Raw genomic sequence first — 20260 nt, forward strand, 5'->3', positions numbered from 1 at the left:
TGAAATGGCTAGTTAGTTAGCGGTGATTCGCGCTAATAGTGTTTCAATCGGTGACGTCACTCGCTCTGAGACCTGAAGTAGGGTTTCCCCTTGCGTTGCAAGGGCCGTGGCTCTTGTGGCGCGATGGGTAACGATGCTTCGGTGGGTGTCAGTTGTTGATGTGTGCAAGGGTCCCTGGTTCGAGCCCGGGTTGGGGCGAAGAGAGGGACGGAACCTACACTGTTACATAGGCAATATCTTAAATGTATTGAATTCAGTTTGGATCCCGGCTATTGTGCTGCCATGCTATGTTGTTGTCTTAGGTCTCTCTTTATGTAGTGTTGTGGTGTCTCTCTTGTCATGATGTGTGTTTTGTGCTAATATTTTTATTTCATTTTGAATCCCAGCCCCCGTCCCCACAGGAGACTTTTTGCCTTGTGGTAGGCAATCATTGTAAAAAAAGAATGTCTTCTTAACTGACTTGCCTAGTTAAATAAAGGTGAAACAAAATACAAATATTGTGTCTTACACTGGCTAGATTTCGGTTAACATGCAAGGCAGGACTTTGTCTCCCCCTGCTGGTTAAATTACTCACCTATCACAATGTTGTCCCATTGAACTTCATCTTTTCATGTCCCTTAATCACGTTTCATTGACCTCATCATTGTACAATAAAGCATGTAAATATTCAGTTGAGTGAATGTAAATGCTGATGTTTCTGTCCAGATATTTTGAAATGGTTAATTTACAAACAGGTCTGAGGAATACATTGCCATTTTCTTAACAGTACGACATTATATCAAACAGTAGAGTTTATTTATGTACTGTATTTTGTATAATATACTATATTATGTGGATATTTCTGTCATGTTAAGATTTACTCTTAAAATGGACAATAAACAATGTACTAACAATAAACAATGCTCTCTGAGTCAAGATCCCTTTCTGAATCAAAATACAACATGACTTAAAAAAACATAAGCCTACGCAACATTAACCAATTAAACAGTTGTGTAGCAATGAGGTTTGTGCAGTAGGCTACAGGCCCAATACATTATCACTGCATATTGACAATGCTTGCATTGCCCTGCTAATGTTGTTCTTCTCAGACCATTTTGAAATGATACTTAAACATGTTAGGTGTCTGATCACACTGGCAATAGGTCATTTGTTGTATTACTTGTGAAGCACAGCTGCGTGAGCATAATAATGACATGCTTTATTTTTTTACTGGACTGATGGCCTGCATCTGATGGTCAGTCTGAGGGGAGAGAGGGAGGAGCGTCGAGGCTGCCTCTCACCACTCACCGTCCCGCCGCTCCACCTTCCCATCCACTGAGGATAGGGGACAGTTTTCCAGCTGATGTCAAAACGTACTTCTGCCTCATGCACAAATTCATGTTGTTACCCCTATGACCAGAGAAAGTGAAACAGTCCTTCGTATTAGAAAAGACAAGCCGCTAATAATAACAAACGCAAGCTTATCGGGAACACTTTGCCATCTATACTCCTTCGTTGAGCTGCAGTGATGGTTGTAGCGTGAGTGGAAGTAGGGAGAACATGCATTTTATGGCTTAACATGTTGACGGTGCTGAATACACTTAAACATGAACTTGCTCATAAAAACATCAGCTCTTTGCTGTATGTGTTGAGTCTCTCTGTAGTCAGGGTTTTAAAATCTCACAGTACATATTTTGCTGTGCATTCCAGGCTTATGTTTAGTCTCTGGCTCGAGGAAACTGTGCAGGTAGGTGATCTGAGCTAAAGTGTTGTCGTCCTATAGGTGCACTTGATTTGCTCTCTGGGCCTGCAGGCGGAGTTCTATATTCAGACACATGAAATGGTTCAAAATGGGAACACTTTGCCTTCCTTTTGCTTGGACTGCTGAATGAAGTGCACCTACCGCAAACAGTACGAAATAAATACAATTATATAAGGAGCGCAAGGCTTCATCACAAAGTTTCTAAACCCAGAGACGCGACATCGCGACACTTTCGGGAAAGCGTGCGAAGCAGACCAGGCCTGGGTTTGAGAAGTCAATGAGAGAAGTGACAAATTCTTCCTTAGCTGTTCATTTTCTAGATTCGAGACAATGTCTTAAGTAGTTGAACATGTTATTACTCCAACCTCGTCAAAGTAACAAACTGGGACGTTTTAATTTTCATTAAAAAAATACTTTATATCAAAGGAGTGCCTTTGATTTGACAGCTTGCACATCTTGCGCCGTTCGACGCGAGACGACCGTTGGACCCGATGGCGTGTTTCTGCGCTTTATCGTTGTTTTCTTTTACCTAAATGTTTGGTGATCGACTAGGAATGTTTGGTGATCGACTAGGAATGTTTGGTGATCGACTAGGAATGTTTGGTGATCGACTAGGAATGTTCGGTGATCGACTAGGAATGTTCGGTGATCGACTAGGAATGTTCGGTGATCGACTAGGAATGTTCGGTGATCGACTAGGAATGTTCGGTGATCGACTAGGAATGTTCGGTGATCGACTAGGAATGTTCGGTGATCGACTAGGAATGTTCGGTGATCGACTAGGAATGTTCGGTGATCGACTAGGAATGTTCGGTGATCGACTAGGAATGTTTGGTGATCGACTAGGAATGTTCGGTGATCGACTAGGAATGTTCGGTGATCGACTAGGAATGTTCGGTGATCGACTAGGAATGTTCGGTGATCGACTAGGAATGTTCGGTGATCGACTAGGAATGTTCGGTGATCGACTAGGAATGTTCGGTGATCGACTAGGAATGTTCGGTGATCGACTAGGAATGTTCGGTGATCGACTAGGAATGTTCGGTGATCGACTAGGAATGTTCGGTGATCGACTAGGAATGTTCGGTGATCGACTAGGAATGTTCGGTGATCGACTAGGAATGTTCGGTGATCGACTAGGAATGTTCGGTGATCGACTAGGAATGTTCGGTGATCGACTAGGAATGTTCGGTGATCGACTAGGAATGTTCGGTGATCGACTAGGAATGTTTGGTGATCGACTAGGAATGTTTGGTGATCGACTAGGAATGCCTTGGAGATTGACCGGTCGATGGTGACCATTGCTCTAAAACAAACGGTGAAACAAATCATATGGAATGCTCTTTATTGGTCAGAACCTGGGGCACAACTTTCACTGGGGGGGACATGTCATTCTGAATTTAAATGTTTGTCCCCCCCCCCAGTTTTATTATTGGAATGTGATACAAAATGAGGCAACGGTGTGCTTTAGGACCATGCAGACGACCCCGAGCGGTCGGGTAGGCTGTTTGGAGTGTTTATCCGACTGGTCAGAACTGACAAGACTGAAACAACAACAAATATGGCTTAAAAACAGCATGACATGTTTGACTAATACCAAAACATATGAACAGGAATCATCCTGGAAAACACTAGGAAGTAAAGTAAATAGACAGACATAATGAAAACTAGTCAGTTACACACCTTAAAATAATAATGCATAGACAACATTCTAGCAAAGTAACTGAATATCCAGTAAAGTAGTAATGTGAATACTGATTGCGTGGAGATTCTCTTGTCTAATTGACAAAAGTGAGAAATGAACAGTAAGTCGAGGTAACACTCAAAGCGGTCCTGCCTTCCTTACCGTCAAAACATACTGTAGTGAATTCAGGAGGGAGCCCTGACAAGGACTCGAACCATGTCCAGAGACGGTCAAGCCAACACCTTAACCATTACGCTAAGAAGTCCGAACCTCTTGATGAGGTCGCTAGGTGTTGTGTTAAGGTCGCTACAATACTTTGAATTAGGGTTGCAAAATCCCGGTTTCTTTCCCAAAATTCCCAAGTTCTCCAGAAATCCTGGTTGGAGGTTTGCTGGATTTCCTGCTTTTTCTGCCATATTCTGGGAATCTTCCAAGTTCCACTCAGGACTTCTGGAAAACCTGGGAATTTGGGGAAAGTTACAGGGATTTTGCAACCCTACATTTTGTATTCCACAACAGTTTCCCGTCAACATGCTGTGTGTAATTTGAGTGACTGAGTTTCTGCTGTAGCTGTACAGTACACGAAACACCTGTTTGTCAGTATTGTCATTCAGTATCTATTTCCTCCTCGCTTTAATATTTGGTCCGCGTGAGAATAGCAGAAAAACTAACTTGCTATGGGGAAAATGACTGGAATACTACATCATTGCAAATCATTAAGTGCAATATATATATATTTATATTATTTATTTTTTTATATTTAAGTTATTTTGAAAAGGATAAAATAATCTGAAATATTTTAAATCAGCTGTATTGGTCATTATTATGAACATCTGAGTCTCTTCACTGTATGTAGCCCGTCCACTTGACTCAGAATTTGTTGACTATCTAAAATAATAAAAGCAGATGTTTTTAACGCTTGCAATCTCGATATAGTACATATTTCATACAGTGAAATACTGTATATTAATTTATGGCACATGGTTTTCAAACAGCATGGCGATGACATGTCTTGAAAAACAGGGATGTGCATAGAAGTGTTAGGAAAACGGGGGATTGAGAGGTAAAGAGAGAGAGAGCAAGATCACGTGAAATGATAGGACGCGGTAGATAATGTTGGACGTGGTAGATAATGTTGGACATAGAGAGAAGCCTGTACTCACGGCCCCCAGAGCTGAATGGGAATGATTGAGCAAGATGACAAAAGAAAAACCTGGAAATACGTCCTGAAGTGCCCTCAGTTCACTTATTACCAAGAAATGTACATTTATGGCAGTTTAGAATAAGTCAAATATGTTTAAAGTTGAATTATGAACTGGGTGGATTCGAGCCCTGAATGCTGATTGGTATGACAAAATGTTTATTTTTACTGCTCTAATTACGTTGGTAATCAGTTTATAATAGCAATAAGGCACCTCGGGGGTTTGTGGTATATGGCCAATATACCACGGCTAAGGGCTGTATACAGGCACTTCGCGTTGCGTCGTGCATAAGAACAGCCCTTGGCCATGGTATATTGGCCATATACCACACCCCCTAATGCCTTTTACTTAAATATGACTCTTAGATAAGGGATTGTTTGATAGTATTATCTAAAAAGGTTTTGGTTTTGGCAACCAAACATTTATCCTAGGTTTAAGTTTCTCAAATGACTGATTCTTACTATCATCGGTATGGTGTGTGTGTGTGTGTGTGTGTGTGTGTGTGTGTGTGTGTGAACCAGCCTGGGCCTCGCCTAGTTATCGTTCCCAAAGACGGTGTTGAGCTGCTGGGTGACCCTGATGAAGGTGGTCCTGCGGCTGAGCTCCTTGAGCTTCCCTGCGCCCACGTAGGTACAGGTGGAGCGTACCCCACCCAGGACATCCCGTATGGTCACGTCCACGGGACCCTTGTAGACTACCTCTACCGTCTTCCCTTCAGATGCCCTGGGGGAGGAAGAGGGAATGGTTTTACTGATCTCTTATGCTTCCCCAGATTAGAGTCCTGTCAAGGGGGCTGCCTCATGCTACAGAAACAGGAGATCGGTTCCTGGCATGCCCCTGTTCTGACTCAGACAAGGCTTACTTGTCCAATACTGACTTACTACTTATTCTTTCCCTAAATGTGTTAGTCTTATTCTTTCCCTAAATGTGTTAGTCTTATTCTTTCCCTAAATGTGTTAGTCTTATTCTTTCCCTAAATGTGTTAGTCTTATTCTTTCCCTAAATGTGTTAGTCTTATTCTTTCCCTAAAGTGTGCTACAAAGTTTAAAACTGCTCATTTCCTGCTTTGCTGCCAGTAACACCTCTGACCTGTACTCGGCCACACCCCCGGCGTGTCTCTTCATGGCCGTGTCGGAGCTCATGCCGTAGAACAGCTTGTACTTCTTCCCGTTCTTCTCGATGACCTCGCCCCCGCTCTCCGAGTGGCCGGCCAGCATCCCGCCCAACATCACAAAGTCCGCCCCGGCACCTGTGAGTCACACACAACCACACAGCACACAGCCAATGAAAATGCAGAGCAAATCCCGCCGGGGTCAGACACATAGTACTGTTGTAGAGTCTCTGTACATGGTTTAAGGCTGATTAAAGTAAGTACTGTACGCTCTGTGAGCTGACAAATCGAATTTGACCGTTACAAAACTCACCAAAAGCCTTGGAAACGTCACCAGGGCAAGTGCATCCACCATCCTTTATGAGAGAAGAAGAAAAAAGGGTATAATAAGATACTACACATTTGCAGGCAAAGTCTCTGTCTACGAAACAATCTTTGTATGTACAGGGACACACTTTAATTGTAAATAAGAATATAATGTTTTAAACACTTGTACATTAATGTGGACGCTACAGTGATTACGGATAGTCCTGAATGAATTGTGAATAATGATGAGTGATAGCATCCACATTAATTGTAGATGTGTTTAGAAACATATTCTATTCTTATTTACAATAAAAGTGACTCCAAAATGACACAATACATTATTTACCATTCATTTGTATTGGGCACAAAAATAATCGAAAACACAAACAAAACAAACAGCAAATGCATCCAACAAGTTTGTAGAGTCACAAGCTCGATGTAATCATTGTCTGCTTGGAATATGAGACAAAATACTAAACTTTTGACTACACTATAAGTGAAATTGTCCCAATACTTTAGGTCCCCTAAAATGGGGGGACTATGTACAAAAAAATGCTGTAATTTCTACACGGTTCACCAGATATAGATGGAAATACTCTCAAATTAAAGCTGACAGTCTGCACGTTAACCTCATAGTCATTGCATAATTTAGAATCCAAAGTGCTGGAGTACAGAGCCAAAACAACACAAAAAACGTGTCACTGTCCCAATACTTTTGGAGATCACTGTGTATGTACAGTTCATTCAGAAAGAATTCAGACCCCTTGACCTTTTCCACATTTTGTTACATTACAGCCTTATTCTAAAATGGATTAAAACAAATCCTCATCAATCTACACACAATACCCCATAAGCAAAAACATTATTTAAATTTTTTTTTTTTTTAAATGTATACATAAAAAAAAAAAAAAATGAAATATCACCTTTATATAAGTATTCAGACCCTTTACTCAGTACTTTGTTAAAGCACCTTTGGCAGCAATTACAGCCTCGAGTCTTCTTGGGTATGACGCTACAAACTTGGCACACCTGTATTTGGGAAGTTTATTCCATTCTTCTCTGCAGATCCTCTCAAGCTCTGTCAGGTTGGATGGGGAGCGTCGCTGCACAGCTATTTTCAGGTCTCTCCAGAGATGTTTGATCGGGTTCAAGTCCGGCTTCTGGCTGGCCCACTCAAGGACATTCAGAGACTTGTCCCGAAGCCACTCCTGCATTGACAACAACCCTAAGCACACAGCCAAGACCTGTTGGAAGGTGAACCTTCACCCCAGTCTGAGGTCCTGAGCGCTCTGGAGCAGGTTTTCATCAAGGATCTCTCTGTACTTAGCTCTGTTCATCTTTGCCTCGATCCTGACTAGTCTCTCAGTCCCTGCCGCTGAAAAACATCCTAAAAAACATGATTCTGCCACCACCATGCTTCACCATAGGGATGGTGCCAGGTTTCCTCAAAATGTGACGCTTAGCATTCAGGCCAACAAGTTCAATCTTGGTTTCATCAGACCAGAGAATCTTGTTTCTCATAGTCAGAGTCCTTTGGACTCCAAGTGGGCTGTCATGTGCCTTTTACTGAGAAGTGGCTTCTGTCTGGCTTCTTCTGTCTAATTGCTGGAGTGCTGCAGAGATGGTTGTCCTTGTGGAAGGTTCTCCCATCTCCACAGACGAACTCTGGAGCTCTGTCAGAGTCTGCTCAGATTGCTCACAGCGCTCAGATTGCTCAGTTTGGCCAGGCGGCCAGCTCTAGGAAGAGTCTTGGTGGTTCCAAACTTCTTCCATTTAAGAATGATGGAGGCCACTGTGTTCTTGGGGATCTTCAATGCTGCAGACATCTTTTGGTAATCTTCCCCAGATCTGTGCCTCGACACAATCCTGTCTCAGACCTCTACGGACAACTCCTTCGACCTCATTGCTTGGTTTTTGCTCTGACATGCACTGTCAACTGTGGGACCTTATATAGACAGGTGTGTGCCTTTCCAAATCATGTCCAATCAACTTAATTTACCCCAGGTGGACTCCAATGAAATTGTAGAAACCTCTCAAATATGATCAAAGGAAACAGGATGCGCCTAAACTCAATTTCGAGTCTCATAGCAAAAGGTTCTGAATACTTATGAATAAGGTACGAATAAGGTATTTATAGCAAAAATGTCTAAAAACCTGTTTTCGCTTCGTCATTATGGGGTATTGTGTGTAGATTGATGAGATTATATATATTTTTTAAATCTATTTTAGAATAAGGCTGTAATGTAACAAAACATGGAAAAAGTGAAGGGGTCTGAATACTTTCCAAATGCACTGTATGTGTGTATAATGAAGTTCAGGGTGTATAAGCGTTTTATAAAGACTATTGAGCCAAAAGGATGTGAGTGTATAACTATAGGTGTATAATAACAATGGAGGCTTACAGAGATGATGTGTCCGCCCAAACCGTGGGCAGCATCTGCACACTCTATCACAGCGCTCAGCTGGGGATAACCCACCCCTGTTTTCTTACGGGTGGTGCACACAGAGCCTACAGACAGACAGACATACAGACAGACAGAAAGTTAGGCGTTTATCAGTATGATCACACTAAGGCCTCAATTCAATACGACGATCCAGAAAAACAGCAATGTGACAGTCCCCAGCTTATGACATCACCTGGTCCGATGCCCACTTTGATGATGTCAGCGCCAGCGAGGATCAGCTCCTCCACCATCTCCCCGGTAACCACATTACCCGCCTGTGGCAAAGACAACACAATCACTTTCAGTGTCTTAAATGGGGCACTACTTTACAGTGCACCACTTTTGACTAGTCCTATATGGCCTCAATTGACACCTTGAGTGCACTACTTTGACAAGAGCCCTCAGGAATAGTTTGATTTGAGACGTATCAACTATCATCAATATCATCACTGTAAAAACACTCCAAAAGGCCTAACAAGAGTTCGCCCAATAGAAAAGACAGCGTAGAAGAGTCACTGACCATGATGGTGTGTGTCGGGTACTTCTGACGCACGTCTTTCACAAAGTGGACAAAGTGCTCAGAGTAGCCATTGGCCACATCCACACAGATGTACTGGAGCTGAGGCACAGCGGCTATGACCTCACCCAGCTTGTCAAAGTCCCCTTCACCTGTCCCTGTGCTGACTGCCATACTCTAAGAGAGAGGGAGGGAGCGAGAGGAAGAGATAGACAGAGAGACCAAATGAACACATCATTAAAAAACAAGAGGAGTCTTGTCATACAGTTATTACAAGGAGTCATACATTGGATTACAACTGATATTGTTTTAACGTACCGGTACACATTCTGGATTCTTTGTTGCAAACTCCTTCCAGTCATCTACTGAATAGTGCTTGTGAATGGCAGTGAAGAGTGTGAACTGTGGGGGAGAAAGAGAGACAAGAACACTTACTTTAAAAACACCTTTAAAGTTATTAAACCTATGTGTACAGAGACTTCGGAAAGTATTCAGACCCCTTGACTTTTTCCACATTTTGTTACGTTACAGCCTTGTTCTAAAATGGAGGAAATAAAAAGAAATTCTCAGCGATCTACACATAATATCCCATAATGACAAGGTGAAAACAGGTTTTTAGAAATGTTTGCAAATTTATAAAACATAAAGAACAGAAATACCTTATTTACATAAGTATTCAGAGCTATAAAACTCGAAATTGAGCTCAGGTGCATCCTATTTCCATTGATCATACTTGAGATGTTTCTACAACTTGACTGGAGTCCACCTGTGGTAAATGCAGTTGATTGGACATGATTTGGAAAGGCACACACCTGCCTATAGAAGGTCCCACAATTGACAGTGCATGTCAGAGCAAAAACCAAGCCATGTGGTCGAGGGAATTGTCCGTAGAATTCTGAGACAGGATTGTGTCGAGGCACAGATCTGGGGAAGGGTACCAAAACATTTACGCAGCATTGAAGGTCCCCAAGAACACAGTGGCCTCCATCATTCTTAAATGGAAGAAGTTTGGAACCACCAAGACTCTTCCTAGAACTGGCCGCCCGGCCAAACTGAGCTGTCGAGGGAAAAGGACCTTGGTAAGGGAGGTGACCAAGAACCCGATGGTCACTCTGACAGAGCTCTATAGTTCCTCTGTGGAGATGGGAGAACCTTCCAGAAGGACAACCATCTCTGCAGCACCATCAATCAGGCTTTTATGGTAGAGTGGCCAGACGGAAGCCACTCCTCAGTAAAAGGCACATACATGACAGCCCGCTTGGAGTTTGCCAAAAGGCACCTAAAGACTCTCAGACTATGAGAAACAAGATTATCTGGTCTGATGAAACCAAGATTGAACTCTTTGGCCTGAATGCCAAGTGTCACGTCTGGAGGAAACCTGGCAACATCCCTATGGTGAAGCATGGTGGTGGCAGCATCATGCTGCGGTGATGTTTTTCAGTGGCAGGGAGACTAGTCAGGATCGAGGCAAATATAAACTGAGCAAAGTACAGAGAGATCCTTGATGAAAACCTGCTCCAGAGTGCTCAAGACCTCAGACTGGGGTGAAGGTTCACCTTCCAACAGGACAACGATCCTAAGCACACAGCCACGACAATGCAGGAGTGACTTCGGGACAAGTCTCTGAAAGTCCTTGAGTGCCCCAGCCAGAGCCCGGACTTGAACCCAATTGAACATCTCTGGAGACCTGAAAATAGCTGTGCAGCGACGCTCCCTATCCAATCTGACAGAGCTTGAGAGGATCTGCGGGGAAGAATGGGAGAAAATCTCCAAATACAGGTGTGCCAAGCTTGTAGCGTCATACCCAAGAAGACTCAATGGTGTAATCGCTGCCAAAGGTGTTTCAACAAAGTACTGAGTAAAGGGTCTGAACACTTATGTAAAGGTAATTCTTCAGTTTTCACTTTTAATAAATTAGTAAACATTTCTAAAAACATGTTTTTGCTTTGTTATTATGGGGTATTGTGTGTGGATTGATGGGGGGGAAACGATTTAATACATTTTAGAACAAGACTGTAACGTAACAACATGTGGAAAAAGGTGCCTTAATACTTTCCGAAGGCACTGTACTGTATTTGTAGTTTGCTTTCTATGGGAGCCAGGAGGGGATATTTGTGGGAGTAGATGTTGTTTAGTATTTGAAGGTTGGACTGAGGGAGGTTGATGATTGCTTTTACCTATCTATACCCAATGATGTGTATAAACACACTATGTATTTCTCGATGTCTATACCTTGGACAAAGCCAGAGCCATCTCGAAGGTGCCGACAGTGTCCATGTTGGCTGCAACGATGGGGATTCCTCTGTAGCTTCCCTTGGAGTTCCTGAAGGTGTAACTTCTCATCAGGTCCACCTGGAGAAGGACAGACAGGCAGACAGACAGGCAAAAAAGCAGGCAGACAGGCAGAAAAGCAGGCAGGCAAAAAGACAAAGACAGACGTACGGACGGACGGACAGACATGTTATAATTAAAGAAAAAGGCTTAATTATTATGGAAGAGTGATAGGCTGTGTTTGTCTGGTACAAACAGGTATTTGAATACGACAGAACAATACATGAACAGTACAAAATAGGACAAAGGAGTTATGCACCTCACTACGGGACTTGAGTGTGCTTCGTTTCGGACGGAGAAGTACGTCCTTGAAGTCCAACTTGATGTCATTCTCAATGCGAGGCATTTCTACTGCTGGTTATCTGTAGTATGGACACGTTGTATCTTTGTCTGCTCTGTCTGCAATGAGGTCGACAAAACGAACAGCAGAATAGAACAGGCTGTCATACCAACCCACACACAAGGTTGTGTACGTTACTTTCCAAATGTAATCCGTTACAGTTACTAGTTACCTGTCCTAAATTATAATCAGTAACGTATTTTCTGGATTACCCAAATCCGTAATTACTTTGTTACTTTTGGATTACTTTCCCCTTAAAAGGTATTAGTAGAAGACAAAGATAATCCATCAAATACATCTGGCGTGTCATCATAGCAGTCTCTGACTTGTGGTCAGACTCGCTCAGGTGGAACAAACATCCTAAATGAATAAAAAAATTATCCAAGAAGTAATCATCTAGTTTTTCAAAAAAATCTGTAATCTGATTACAATATTTTAGCATGTAATGTAACTGATTAAAATTACAGTTTTTTTTGTAATCAGATTACATCCCAGCTAACATAACATTATGATAACCATATGTTTCTTAGTGCTTGGTGAGCGTACTGTATGGTCGTCATATGGTTATTTTGCATACAAACTTTCTGGGAACAGTGCAGGATAGTTGCTTGGCTTTGGAACATTTAACGAACTTGACAAAAAACTTTATTTTCTTGGTATTTCATTAACAGAACGTTTCCTAAAAGTTAAAACATGGTTACATTTCATTTCAATTTTGGAAATGTTCTAGGAACGTTCTCCAAGTGGTTTGACATTGGGTATGTTCTCAAATAGGCTAGTTTAGAGAATGTTAAGAAAAAATAAGTACTTCAGTACTTCAGCATAATGTTTCCTACAGGTTTCCTCATGGTGTTAGTTAAAGTCATGTTCTCAAATTGTTCTGAGAACGTTAAAACTTTCCATAAAAACCACAAGAAAACTTTAGTGAATTTCAGAGAATGTTCTAAGAATGTTGTTAAAAAACATATACAGTCCGTTCTCAGCGTCAACAAAACACTCTCTATCCTCTATCTTGTTAAGTGTATTCAGGTGTGCTGTCCGCACCCACTAATTGGCCACAACTGATCTTAATGAGTGCTTGTTTCCTTTGAAATGGGGTCTATATGAATCAGCGGCGTCAAACTCATTCCATGGAGAGCCGTGTGTCTGCGGGTTTTTGTTTTTTCCTTTCAATTAAGACCTAGACAACCAGGTGAGGGGAGTTCCCTACTAATTAGTGACCTTAATTCATCAATCAAGTACAAGGCTGAAGCGAAAACCCGCAGACACTCGGCCCTCCATGGAATGAGTTTGACACGTGGTTTGAATAGACAAAAATTAACAGCTTTGTACGCGTAAAAAAAACATGGAATTCAGTAAAATTAAAAAATTAAAATAAAATAGAGATAACCTATAATTTTTGTTTTCAGAGCGTTAATAAAACCTCCCAGGAAAACTTTCAAGGAACCATAGTAAAACGTTCTCAGAACCTCGCTGCAACCTAAAAATAAACGTTCCGAGAACAGGCTACATTTTCACTTCTGTTCTCAGTGCATTTAAATAAATTAGTAAATCAGTTTTACCAGTCAGGAAACATATGGACTTGTTCCCAGAACCAATGTCAAACCAAAAACATACGTTCCCATAACTTACATGTAATCAGTTACTACTCCCCAACCCTCCCCATACACACGCACTCACTCAAACTAAAGCACAAACGCACGCAAAATAATTGTATTAATTCATACACAAATGCACATTTTTGTAATTGTATGATTATACAAATTCCAATCAAACATAAGGAAAAACGTGATAAACAATGTGTGCCTTACAAATAGGTCACAGAAAACAGCAGAGTAAGCACATTTTTGCATCAAATCCCATTGAGGGTCTGTTCATTTTAGTGACAGTGGGGCAAGAAAAAAAATACACCCTTTAAAACGTTTAAAGTTATTTTAAGATCATCACTATCAAATTAACAGAATATCCATAATGGGCCAAGTGAGATATCGCTTGTGACTAACGAATTTCAGTTAATTACTATAGAGCTCCCGCTGTCGCTTGGGTCAATCATTGTAATTTTGAAAATGCCGGCTCGCTATGGCGACCCAAGACACATCAAGTTTCGGCAAAATCGGACCAGTGGTGTCTGAGATATTGCGTGTGTCTAACAGATGGAAACCCGGTGATCCATAGATAGTCCATAAGGCATTCTATTACCAGAAAAAAAACGGGGGACTATCTGGCAATACGATATATACAAAAGCATGTGGACACACCTTCAAATGAGTGGATTTGGCTATTTCAGCCACACCCGTTGCTGACAGGTGTATATAATCGAGCGCACAGCCATGCAATCTCCATAGACAAACATTGGCAGTAGAATAGCCTAACTGAAGAGCTCAGTGACTTTCAAAGTGGCACCGTCATAGGATGCCACCTTTCAAACAAGTCAGTTCCTTAAATTTCTGCCCTGCTAAAGCTGCCCCGGTCAACTGTAAGTGCTGTTATTGTGAAGTGGAAATGTCTAGGAGCAACAACGGCTCGGCCGCAAAGTAGTAGGCCACATAAGCCCACAGAACGGGACTGCCGAGTGCTGAAGCACGTAGAGAGTAAAAATCATCTGTCATTGGTTGCAACACTCACTTCTGAGTTCCAAACTGCCACTGGAAGCAACGTCAGCACAATAACTGTTAGTCGGGAGCTTCATGAAATGGGTTTCCATGGCCGAGCAGCTAGACACAAGCCTAAGATCACCATGCGCAATGCCAAGCATCGGCTGGGGTGGTGTAAAGCGCGCCACCATTGGACTCTGAAGCAGTGGAAAAGCGTTCTCTGGAGTAATGAATCACGCTTCACTATCTGGCAGCCCGATGGACGAATCTGGGGTTTGACGGATGCCAGGAGAACGCCACCTACACCTACAGTGCTAACTGTAAAGTTTGGTGGAGGACGAATAATGGTCTGGGGTTGTTTTTCATTGTTCGAGCTAGGCCCCTTTGTTCCAGTGAAGGGAAATCTTCAAATCAAATCAAACCACACTGCCAGTTCTCTGACCTCCTCCCTATAGGCTGTCTCATCATTGTCGGTGATCAGGTCTACCACTGCTGTGTCGTCAGCAAACTTAATGATGGTGTTGGAGTCGTGTTTGGCCACGCAGTCGTGGGTGAACAGGGAATACAGGAGGGGACTAAGTACACACCCCTGTGGGGCCCCAGTGTTAAGGATCAGCGTGGCATACGTGTTGTTGCCTACTCTTACCACCAGGGGGCGTCCTGTCAGGAAGTCCAGGATCCAGTTGCAGAGGGAGGTGTTTAGTCCCAGAGTCCTTAGCTTAGTAATGAGCTTCGTGGGCACTTTGGTGTTGAACGCTGAGTTGTAGTCAATGAACTGTGGATCTGATGGGGCGGTATGCGAATTGGAGTGGGTCTAGGGTGTCCGGGAGGATGCTGTTGATGTGAGCCATGACCAGCCTTTCAAAGCACTTCATGGCTACCGACGTGAGTGCCACGGGGCAGTAATCATTTAGGCAGGTTACCTTTGCTTCCTTGGGCACAGGGACTATGGTGGTCTGCTTGAAATATGTAGGTATTCCAGACTCGGTCAGGGAAAGGTTGAAAATGTCAGTGAAGACACTTGCCAGTTGGTCCGCGCATGTTTTGAGTACACGTCCTGGTAATCCGTCTGGCCCAGCAGCTTTGTGAATGTTGACCTGTTTAAAGGTTTTGTTCACATCGGCTATCGAGAGCGTTATCACAGTCATCCAGAACAGCTGGTGCTCTAGTGCATGCTTCAGTGTTGCTTGCACCGAAGCAGGCATAAAAGGCCTTTAGCTCTAGCCTTTAGCTTGATGCGGATGTTGCCTGTAATCCATGGCTTCTGGTTGAGATATTTACGTAAAGTCACTGTGGGGACGACGTCATCGATGCACTTATTGATGAAGCCGATGACTGAGGTGGTGTATTCCTCAATGCCATTGGATGAATCCCGGAACATATTCCAGTCTGTGCTAGCAAAACAGTCCTGTAGCGTAGCATCTGCGTCATCTGACCACTTCCGTATTGAGCAAGTCACTTGTACTTCCTGCTTTAGTGTTTGCTTGTAAGCAGGAATCAGGAGGATAGAATTATGGTCAGATTTGCCAAATGGAGGGTGGGGGAGAGCTTTGTATGCATTTCTGTGTGTGGAGTAAAGGTGGTCTAGGATTTTCTTTCTTCCTGATTGCACATGTGACATGCTGGTAAAACTGATTTAAGTTTGCCTGCATTAAAGTCCCCGGCCACTAGGAGCGCCGCTTCTGGGTGAGCATTTTCTTCTTTGCTTATGGCCTTATAGAGTTGGTTGAGAGCGGCCTTAGTGACAGCTTCGCTTTGTGGTGGGAAATACACTGCTACAAATAATACAGATGAGAACTCTCTTGGTAGATAGTGTGGTCGACAGCTTATCATAAGGTACTCTACCTCAGGCGAGCAATACTTTGAGACTTCTTTAATATTAGACATCGCGCACCAGCTGTTATTGACAAAAAGAGACACCCCCACCCCTCGTCTTACCAGACTTAGCATCTCTGTTCTGCCGGTGCATGGAAAATCCCACCAGCTCTATATTGTCCATTTCTTCATTCAGCCACGTCTTGGTGAAACATAAGATGGTACAGTTTTAATGTCCCTTTGGCAGGATAATCTTAATAGTAGGTCATGAATTTTATTTTCCAACTATTGCACGTTAGCAAGGAGAATGGAAGCCATTGGGAGTTTGCTCGCTCGCTTATGGATTCTCAGAAGGATCCCCGATCTGCGTCCTCTTTTCCAGCGTCTTTTCTTCACGCAAAAGGCGTGGATCTGGTCCTGTTCCAGTGAAAGCAGGATATCCTTCTCGTCGGACTCGTTAAAGGAAAAGGTTTCTTCCAGTCCACGGTGAGTAATTGCTTTTCTGATTTCCAGAAGTTATTTTCGGTCATAAGAGACGGTAGCAGCAACATTATGTACACAATAAGTTACAAAATAAATATTAAATTGCACAATTGGTTGGGAAAATGTAAAACGTCAGCCATGTTCTTCGGCGCCATCTAACGCTACAGCTTACAATGACATTCTAGATGATTCTGTACTTCAAACTTTGTGGCAACAGTTTGGGGAAGGACCTTTCCTGTTTCCGCATGACAATGCCCCCATGCACAAAGCGAGGTCATACAGAAATGGTTTGTTGTGATCGGTGTGGAAGAACTTGACTGGCCTGCACAGAGCCCTGACCTCAACTCCATCGAACATCTTTGGGATGAATTGGAATGCCAACTGCAAGCCAGGCCTAATCGCTCAATCTCACTAATGCTCTTGTGGCTGAATGGAAGCATGTCCCTGCAGCAGTGTTCCAACATCTAGTGGTCCCGTGTGGCTCAGTTGGTAGCGCATGGTGTTTGCAACGCCAGGGTTGTGGGTTCGATTCCCACGGGGGACCAGTATGGAAGGAAATAAAACAATGTATGAAATTTATGTATTCACTACTGTAAGTCGTTTTGGATAAGAGCGTCTGCTAAATGACTAAAATGTCAAATGAAAGACTTCCCAGAAGAGTGGAGGCTATAATAGCAGCAAAGTGGGACCAACTCCATATTAATGCCCATGATTCTGGAATGAGATTTTCGACGAGCAGGTGTCGACATACTTTTGGTCATGTAACGTAGCTACTCGAAAGAAATCTACAGTCAATACAGCTATCCTGCTGTCATTTCGATGGTCCTGTCAAAATTCAAGGTTAGCTAATATTGAATCAAAACCGCTAAATGAGGTTAAATTCTCTATATCTGTACGGTTAGATGTAATTATATAAGTAACCATGTTCTTCTCTACGAAATGAGGCATAAACTTCTTACCGTTATGAAATGTATGAGAAAGATATCTTATTTCACCAGCACTGTTTCCTCTACAAATGCGAGGCATGAATGTTTAAGAGGACGGGTCTTTACTGTAAAGCCATTATTGTAGTTCTATTATTCGGCATTCTGTGATATTTTTGGTGCAGTGGAGGTTGAGAAAAGACTACACATAAACACTCATTTACGTAATTCCTAAGACTCATTTACGTAAGTTTTTAAAAAAGTCTACGAAAATGTTTTTTTTTAACAGTAGTAATGGGGCAACCTCTAGGGATTTTTCGCACAGTAACTAAACTATTTAAATAAACATATTTAATCTAACACAACTTTTTGACGGAGAAAACGTAACACCGTAGTTTACTAAGCACATCGCGGAACTCTTTCGTTGTGAGCACGGAGAATAGGGGGACCTATTTCTGAGAAACACAGGAACTTCAATTGAATTCTTTGCGACAAAGATAGATTGATGGAAAATGACTCATGTTGTAGCTAAGCAGGATACCAAATTTATCTGATATTACACAGATACCAAGTCAGTTATAATATAATTGTGTTTAGAAACAAAATAAGTCAAAATGTTGATTAAAGTCAAGGTAAGAGAACGTCAGACACATACAGTATATGAAGCCACACAAGCAATTTGGCTAGTTTAGGTTTTAATTCAACAGCTCAGTGCACACAGTCAGTAGCTAGCTAGCTACATGGGTCCATAAAATAAGAATCGAATAACTTAGATAGATCATAAGTAAGTAACTGACGCGTGCTGGTTATGAAGGCATCCTCTTTAACATGACTAACTATTTTATCAATGTCTGTCTCTCAGACACTCACTGGGAAAGAAATTGAGATTGACATAGAGCCCACAGACAAGGTATGTCTCTAGAATTTTTTTCCTGTATTCCCTTTCCTTATCAGATTGTGTGTGTGTGCGCATGCCACAGCCCTCAGTGAAACCATACAGTGATATTATGTGTTCAGTGTGTGTATTCTCTGGCTCGTCTCTTGTCAGGTGGAGAGGATTAAAGAGCGAGTGGAGGAGAAAGAGGGGATTCCGCCTCAGCAGCAGAGGTTGATCTACAGTGGGAAACAAATGTAAGGCACAGAGGCAACATTGTGGAATTAATCATGTGTAAAAAAAACCTTAGCTTATATATTCTCTGTGTTCAAGTGATTGCCCTGCATTAGTCTTGGAAGTCCCAGACCTAGGGCAACAGCACTGGACCATTGTTAATGTAGGAAACAACCCGTCTTCCTAGGAAGAGTACACGTCCACAGACATTCTCTCTAGTCAGTGGTCAGATAACAACACACACAAAAATAAGTTTGTGCATATGAGAATGAAATTGTCCCTCTCTTCCTAATATCAGTTTCTTTCCCTCAGGAACGATGAGAAGACAGCAGCAGACTACAAGATCCAGGGTGGCTCTGTACTACATCTGGTCCTTGCGCTAAGAGGAGGGGAGGTCCTCCACTGTCCCACGAGCCTCCTGCTTGCCTTGTAACCACCACACCCGCCTTGGCCCCAGTAGATGCTGCCCTTAGGCACAGATCTAGGATCAGCTTAATCATCCTCAAATCCAAACCATAACCATTATGGGCTATAAATGCTGAACTGACCATAGATCAGTGCTTATGGGCAACTTCAGCCGTCTCCCCTTGGGACAGGCCACCCTAGACCTTCTTGGAGACATATTACCCTACAATCACTCACGTGCCATTACTATTAAAATATGAGGGCCCTGCTTTATATCTGTTAAGAGAAGGTTTTGTCCTTTGGGCTTATCACCATGTCAGCACTCGCTCCTGTCCCTCCTTCTTTTGAGTGCATCAAACTGATGATGCAGATGTTACGTTGACAATGCATGAAAGTGAGAAATTATTATTATTTTAAGTAGATTAATGTAATGGTTTAGTTTGTCAATAAAAAAAACATTAGTTATCAGTAACTGGTGTTGTGTTGTCATTAATGATGTGTTTAATGTTATAGACCTGACAGGTACGCTCTGTAGGAAAAATTTAAAAAACGCCACTAAACCAATCTGATAACAATTCATTTACTTCAGTATATATTTATTTATCTCTTGTTACTATATGTACATTCATGCTGAAACACAAAAATAATCCATAAGAGACAGGAGATTGGTAGAAAGTTAAACAGTTATCATGTGGTCAAGAAAATCTCCTGGCTCTGTGTAAGGGAGGTGGTTGGACTTACAGTCCAATCAAAAATCATTTGCAGCAGAAAAGTATAAAACAAAATGCTTAATTTATTTCAATGATCTGTCTATTTGGCTCCCAATGGTGCCAGGAGGATTAAGTATGGGGGTCACAATCATATTGCTTAGAACAAAAACGTAGTGAGGCTTCACATGTATTGCATGGATTTTAGCGCATCCATCTCCATCAACACATAGATAGGCATACCCATAGCCTGGTTAAATTTGTTATTGCGCTCACCATTGGTTCACTTGGTGAGCGCAACGTTCAGTGTGGTTTAACCAGGCTAGCATAGACAAGAAGGTGGGGAATGATTTACTGAGGTGTGTTTTGCAATATATAAAAATAGAATCTACCTATTTTATTTCTATGTTGCAATTCTACGCACACCAAGGCTTCTACTGTATATTCCTGAACCACCATTGAAGGCCTGCAGTCCTCTGTTTGGTCTGTGTCAAGGGAGGCAATTACTTGGTGTTATTAAATAGCTTATCAGTTTACATGAGGCAGTGA

General features: G+C 42.3%; 2 protein-coding genes across 3 annotated transcripts; one reads left to right on the forward strand and one right to left on the reverse strand.

Annotated features, from left to right (window-relative positions):
* Window positions 1-1177: 1177 nt before the first annotated feature.
* Window positions 1178-17629, reverse strand: gmpr2 (guanosine monophosphate reductase 2). 2 transcript variants are annotated; one of them, XM_029760323.1, is made up of 11 exons: window positions 17528-17629; window positions 11596-11735; window positions 11238-11357; window positions 9324-9407; window positions 9009-9182; window positions 8682-8763; window positions 8447-8553; window positions 6052-6094; window positions 5717-5876; window positions 5161-5350; window positions 1178-1389 (listed from the first exon to the last, which is right to left on the reverse strand). In XM_029760323.1, the coding sequence occupies exons 2-10, from the start codon at window positions 11680-11682 to the stop codon at window positions 5161-5163; spliced, it is 1047 nt and encodes a 348-aa protein (XP_029616183.1). In that variant the 5' UTR covers window positions 11683-11735; window positions 17528-17629; the 3' UTR covers window positions 1178-1389. The 2 variants fall into 2 exon arrangements, with proteins under 2 accessions (XP_029616183.1, XP_029616182.1); XM_029760322.1 differs by lacking the exon at window positions 1178-1389 and adding an exon at window positions 3070-3285.
* A 297-nt stretch (window positions 17630-17926) lies between these two features.
* nedd8 (NEDD8 ubiquitin like modifier) lies at window positions 17927-19476 on the forward strand. Its single transcript, XM_029760325.1, has 4 exons — window positions 17927-18123; window positions 18354-18401; window positions 18540-18622; window positions 18912-19476. The coding sequence occupies exons 1-4, from the start codon at window positions 18106-18108 to the stop codon at window positions 19030-19032; spliced, it is 270 nt and encodes an 89-aa protein (XP_029616185.1). The 5' UTR covers window positions 17927-18105; the 3' UTR covers window positions 19033-19476.
* The last annotated feature ends 784 nt before the right edge of the window (window positions 19477-20260 follow it).

The sequence above is a fragment of the Salmo trutta genome, chromosome 8 (assembly GCF_901001165.1).
Source record: "Salmo trutta chromosome 8, fSalTru1.1, whole genome shotgun sequence".
Taxonomy (NCBI): domain Eukaryota; kingdom Metazoa; phylum Chordata; class Actinopteri; order Salmoniformes; family Salmonidae; genus Salmo; species Salmo trutta.